Source organism: Penaeus monodon, unplaced genomic scaffold (assembly GCF_015228065.2).
Source record: "Penaeus monodon isolate SGIC_2016 unplaced genomic scaffold, NSTDA_Pmon_1 PmonScaffold_18336, whole genome shotgun sequence".
Taxonomy (NCBI): Eukaryota; Metazoa; Arthropoda; class Malacostraca; order Decapoda; family Penaeidae; genus Penaeus; species Penaeus monodon.
In genome coordinates, this window is record NW_023647857.1 from 1 (window position 1) to 7,058 (window position 7,058).

At 35.6% G+C, this 7,058-nt stretch overlaps 1 protein-coding gene and 1 pseudogene across 1 annotated transcript; both read left to right on the forward strand.

Annotated features, from left to right (window-relative positions):
• Window positions 1–2,108: 2,108 nt before the first annotated feature.
• On the forward strand, window positions 2,109–2,809 carry LOC119569731 (the record flags this gene model as incomplete). The annotated part of the gene is given in 4 exon segments (XM_037917763.1): window positions 2,109–2,167; window positions 2,170–2,250; window positions 2,364–2,507; window positions 2,750–2,809. Coding segments are annotated over 4 exon segments (344 nt in total), but the record flags the coding sequence as incomplete, so codon positions are not given.
• A 159-nt stretch (window positions 2,810–2,968) lies between these two features.
• Window positions 2,969–6,002, forward strand: LOC119569732 (annotated as a pseudogene).
• Window positions 6,003–7,058: the final 1,056 nt, after the last annotated feature.

A 7,058-nucleotide genomic window follows, 5' to 3' on the forward strand; every position in this document is an offset into this window, starting at 1 on the left:
CTTTTATATAATTCACAAACATTTTTTTCATACAAATGTACACACACACACACAACACACACACACCACACACATCACCATCCACCACACGCCTTAACACACACACACACACACACACACGCAAACATAACACACACACACCACACACACACCACCCCACACCCCCCCACACACAATATATATATATTATATATATATATAAAATATATATATATAATATTATACACACACACCAAAACCACACACACACACACACACACATATATATATTATATATTATATATATATATATATTATATTTTATATATATACACACCACACACCACACACACACACCCCACACACACACACAACACACACACACACACACAAATATATATATAATATTATATATATATATATATATATACATATACACACTTATGTTGTATTATATATCCATTTATATATATGTGTGCGTATGTGCACACTTACACACAGCCATTTATATATATATATGTATATATATATATATATATATATATATTATATATATATTTTATATATATCTATATATATATATATTATATATATATATATATATATATCCACACACATACATACTATAAACGTTAACTCACACCACCAAGCAAACCCACATATATATACAGTTTTATAAAATATATATATATATATATATCTATATATTATATTTTAATATATATATATGTTCTATATATATATATATTTATATATATATATTATATATATATATATATATATATATTATGTTTGTGTGTGTGTGTGTGTGTGTGTGTGTGTGTTTGTGTGTGTTGTGTGTGTTTGTGTGTGTGTGTTGTATGAGGTGTGTTGTGTGTGTGTGTTTTTTGTGTGGGGTGTGTGTGTGTGTGTGTGTGTGTGTGTGTTTTGTGGGGTGTGTGTGTGTGTGTGTGTTTTTTTTGTTTGTGTGGTGTGTGTTGTATATCTAATATATATACTATATATTATATATATATACATATATATATATATTTACTATATATATATATTATTATTATCTATATATATATATATATGAAGAATATCCCCAGGGGGCGTCATTAAAAACCCCAAATGATAAGGATCTGAAATACGTTTTCTTGCCAAATACCTATACACACAAAAAAACAGAAACGAGGATCTAGAACTTATCAAGGTTCGATACTTTTAACAGAAATAGTTTTTTTACAGTGATATAAACAAACCACTATATTTGATGGGAAAGGACAGAAAACCCCCCAGATATCTCAAGAAACTCAATACATTAATTCTGGAAACACGTGCATGCGGGAAAACACTCTGGTCGAAACTATGCGAAAATTTGTATATAGAGAAAAACGTACGACATATAAAGACAGCCGAGAAATAGAGATAGACAGATAGACAGATAAATAACAAAACTATACTACCCCTCCACAGTAATATAGAATATGTGTATGCGTGCATGTATGTGTCTATCCCCCTCACAAACAGGCAAAATATAAAAGGGCGGTGAATATTCGCAAGCACTGATTCTTTTTTTGACCCTTGATCATCAAAATTTCCCAAGATATTCAAAGAATATTGGCAGCTTGCATTCAGTTTTTCTTCAATGATGATTACAATAAGCTAAGAAAATAAGGAATCATTTCTTACATCAAACAATATCCAGAGAAAATTCTTCAAGAGAGCCGGAAAAACAGTGCAATTATACCGTAACGGCCAGTTTATGATGTTATGACATGTTCCTCCCTGTGAGCCCCAAGGGCACGGAGCCTTAAGCCGCGATGGTTCCCCCGCCCCCGGGTCCATGCGCGTATTAAAAACGTTCCTCTCTCCGTGAAGACACCCAGTGTATCGCATTCCTCTTTTTTTACAACATGACAGCCAAGGTGCGTCACTGGGACATTTTACGAAAATTACGTTTCACGAGGGAGAAATGCAATCCTTTTTGCACAGTTAAAAGAGAATTTGTTTATGAATTCGACTTTTGATTAAACAGATTTTCCCAATGTACATATAGAAAGTAAAATTTAAATTTATATTTGATGTATTATTTTATATACGATGTTTCTCTGTCGGTGAATTAATTCAACCGATGAAATTTCCAGATTATTTTCCTAGCGGCGATGTGGGCCTGATTGCGGCGGCGCCTCAGTAAAACCTACAAACCCCCCTCAAGCCCCCTCTTCTCTCTACGAGACGCCCCTGGATGCCGAACCTCAGAACCTTGTCCCTGCAGTTGCCCAGCCCGTACACTTGTGGCATAATATGTGAAATTTAAAAGGTTTCTTTAAAAGTTAAAATTAATGAATTAAATGAGCTGACGTAGTAACTTATCGGTGCAACTCATGTCCCGTCCTCAGCCAATGCAAGGAATGCCGTACGACTTCACGTGGGGCGTCGAGGACGGCGACAGCGGCAACGCCTTCAGCCACGTGGAGAACAGCGACGGTCGGGACAAACTCAGGGCGAGTACCGCGTCCTTTCTTCCCGACGGACGAACTCAGGTCAGTTTTCTCCTTGCCTTGCATCAGGAGCTCGGTCATTTTTTACCGTTCTTGTTTCTTTTCGATGCGACATGATAAAGTAATGCTTAACGCAACAACCAGGCACTTCGTAGTTAAAGAACAATTTTATTTGACTGTTGGTATTTTTCATTATAAAGCTCAGTCTCCATTTTCTCTGTCTACTAGACATAAATTAACTGAAACATACGCTGGCAATAAAAAATTCACTGTATCTCCCGCAGGTGGTTAAATTCTACGACAACGGCGACGGCTTCAACGCTGAGGTCACCTACGAGAAGTAAGCGCTCGACTGAACGCTCACTTCCGGCCTTCCTTCTGTCATAAATCATCTATGTTTTTTTTCACATGTTGCGTTCTCATTCATCAAATGTCATGTGAGGTTTCCCCTTTTTTGAATAAATACAATTTCATTTATCACAATTAGTTTTATGTTTCCTGCGATGGAGGTTGTTAATCAAAAAAAAATACTAATTCAACAAAAGATTACAATTTAACGGTAATATCGATATTTGCGATATTCTGTAAAAAAAAAAAAAAAAAAAAAAAAAAAAAAAAAAAAAAAAGAATAATGATAGATGAATATATATATATATATATATATATATATAAAATTTTATTTTATATATATATTATGCACATGTGCATATATAAGATACGTACACAAGTGAAAACATACACAAACACACAGGCATATATGTACACATCCTGCACCGACACATAAAGTAGATACATACAGTACATGTGTATGTAGATAGAAAAACATGATACACATATCTTCATTTCTATTTGTACTCATAGACCTATCTACTTAGCTATCGTTTGGTGGCCACTTTATCCATAAATGAAATAAACGATATCAGGCAAATAGACAAACAAACCAGTGGTCGCTGCAACCCCAGAACCATATTTGGATGCCCCATTACTTGAGTTTGTGTGAGCTCGCATGTTTAAATCGCAGATAAAGAAAACGTTTTGGATGAATATATTTTAAATTTTTCCCCTGTTTTGATTATAATTTCAAGAAAGACTGTTTGTGCATGGCGCGGAAATGTAGACAAAGGAGTGATCTCTCTGCAGTATGATAATTTTAAATTCTGCGAATGAGGACAAATAAGAAATAAATCCACAGTGTTTCTGAATCCTTCTGTCTCCTATTCTATTCTATTAACTGTTCTTACTGTGTCCATTGGCCTGAATACAATTTAATCAGACTTTAATATTTACGTTTACATTGGTTTGTGTCTGTATCATCCGTTACGTAACATTTTCAATGGTGTGATTCTGATACTAAAATTATTGCTGTATCGAGAACAGAAACACAAACAAGCAAAAATATACTGAACCCTAAGAACATTTCTAGTCTCTGAACTATTGCGACAGGCGTTATTGCATTACGTTGCAAATATTTTCAACTGTCCTTACATGTTCCTGGCAAGTATGACAGTCATGCCACAGTTTTACCATCAACGGGACCTCGTCATCTTTGTTTACAGCTGACGTCACGGGTCAAGGAAAATGCATTAACTGAAATGTGTGATGAAGTGCAATTCTTACAGAATAAAACTGCCAGAAAATCTTTTCTGTGCTCCACTTTCCCCATTTCTTCCAACGCCTAATCAATACTTTATATGAACACAAAATTTTTCATTAAATTTTTACCTAGTTTTATAGAAATAACTCGATTTGATAGTTTTAAAAAGTCAATATAAAACTACTTTACCTCAATGATATATATCTTATAAATGCATACACTCACGCATATATTATATGCATGCACACACATGCATACGTACACACACATATATAGAGAGTTAGAGAGCGAGGGTAGAGAGGGAGAGATAAAAATATACATACTTTTTATGTGTGAATGTGTGTGGTACTGCAATATGCCGGGGAAAAGGGGTTGGGGAGCTCAAAAATCATATTGGAAAGGGTTCACTGTAATCCAATGAAAAGGATCCCAGAATCATTTTGTATCTCCCCCAAAACATTACCCTTCAATCAGAGAGTCGGAATACCAACCCAGAAAAACGGGCTCTGGGATATGTCAAGGTACCAGATTAACAACAGAAAATAGGTTCAAGTACACAGTAAGATATCCGTCTCATTGATAAACAAAATTAAGAAACCAGTATATTAAAAGAGAACCCGTCAAGGAAGGACAGGACACCCCCCAGATATATTCTTAGGAAACACAAACCAATCGGAAATTAGTCCTGGAATAATTTGGTCAAAAGTATACCATGAATCCGTAGATGAGGGGGAAACCATTTCCAAAACTTCGTGAACAGCTCCAAAAGGGGGTCCCAAAAAAAACCTAAATAGTGTACTCACATAATGTTTTCATCGATAATAATTGCAATAGTAATTTCGTACACCGTGAAAGAATTCTTCAAGAAAATCGGAAAGAGCATTGCAAATTTACCGTATCCCCCAATTTAATGAGTTTTGACATGTTCCTCCGTGTGATCCCACAAGGACACGGAGCCTAAGGCCGCGGTGGTTACCCCCGCCCCCCCGGGCCGTGCGTGTATATAAGTGTTCCTCTCTCCGTGAAGACATCAGTGTGATCTCTATCTCTTGTTAACAAAATGGCAGCCAAAGGGGGCGTTACTGGGAGAATTTCGTTTCAGAGAGGAAATCACCTGTTACTTTTCGCAAAGGAAATGTGTTCCATTTTTAATTCGATTTTTCATTTATAAAGAAAACAGTAATGTTATATACATAAAATTTGGGAAATGAATTACTATGCAGGGATTAAAACATACATGTCTCTGTATGGGAATAATCGAATCCAATGCTATTTCCAGATTTTTGTCCTAGCGGCGATGGTGGGCCTGATTGTGGCGGCGCCTCAGTACAACTAAAGAGCCCCCCAGGCGCCCTCTTCTCTCTACGAGACGCCTCTGGTCGCCGAACCTCAAACCTCGTCCCTGCAGTTGTTAGCCCGGTATGGCCTGTGACATGCAAAGAGAATTATGTAAGGTTTCTTTAAAGAATAGAAACATAGTAAATTAAAAAGACTGGGACTGTAATTTACTGGTGAAACTCGTGTTACATTTCCAGCCGATGCAAGGAATGCCGTACGATTTCACGTGGGGCGGTCGAGGACGGCGACAGCGGCAACGCCTTCAGCCACGTGGAACAGCGACGGCCAGACGACCGAGGGCGGGGTACCGCGTCCTTCTTCCCGACGGACGAACCAGGTCAGTTTCTCTTTGCCTTGAATCAGGAGCTCGGTCATTTTTTTTATTGTTCTTTTCTTTTCCTAGAGTGTTTATGACTCAGTATAAAACTTTGTTCATAGAATAGAAAAAAATAGTAGAATGTATATTTCGTCGCAATGACTCTTCTTTTTCTCCTCCCGGGTTTGATATAAATGTATGGAAACAATAAGTGTAAAATTCTTCCGCAGGTGGTAAATTCTACGACCATGGCAACGGCTTCAACGCTGAGGTCACCTACGAGAAGTAAAGTGCCTCGATTGAACACACTTCCGTCCCTCCTTATGTCAAAAAATCATCTATGTATTTTTCTCATGTTTCGATCTCATCCTCTGATGTCATGTGAGGTTTCTCTACTTGAATAAAATATAATTTCATTTATCAAAATTAGTTTTCTGTTTCCTATGATAAGTACTTGAACTCAATAGCTTATTAACTAGGTGCAGTAACAATGATATCGACCTTTCCGATATTCTAAAAATTTTAAACAGAATAATTATGTCATAAATCGATGTTACCCTATACTAGTTTCCTGCATATACAATGCGTCAGTAAATGCGCAGGAACACAGATACACATAAATGTACACCTACCCACACCCACACGTAGATACACACATACGTACGTACATAGATATGGACAAGGGATATTTATTTATCTTATTCCACATCTTTTCCTCTTTCTTTCTACCCATCGACCTCTCTACTTATCTATTTATCTGAATGTGACTACTTTATGCATAGATGGAATAAGGTGATTTTATGTCAAATAAATAGACAAATAATCAATACTCATTGCGAACATAAACCAAACAAAAATCATTTAATGTTTTTGGATATCCTATTTTTTTGTAATCACAAATAATAATAATAATTTAAAAAAAATGATGAACATGGGTTATATATTTGATCTATTTTTTATTATAATCTCATGCAGACACACACAAACGCCGCGACCATTTTATTACATGTGCATGTGTACAGTATTACATATCTGTACACATGCACATGTAATAAAATGGTCGCGTGCGTTTGTGTGTGTCTTGCATGAGATTATAATAAAAAATAGATCAAATATATTAACCATGTTCATCCATTTTTTTTAAATTATTATTATTATTTGTGATTACAAAAAAATAGATATCCAAAAACATTAAATGATTTTTTTTGGTTATGTTCGCAATGAGGTTTGATTTTTTTTTTTTTGAAAATTATTCCATTAATTTAAAGTACATTAGATAATAGATAAGTAGGAAAGGGCGATGGTAAAGAAGAGGAAAGTGTGGAATAAGATCAATAATATTTTG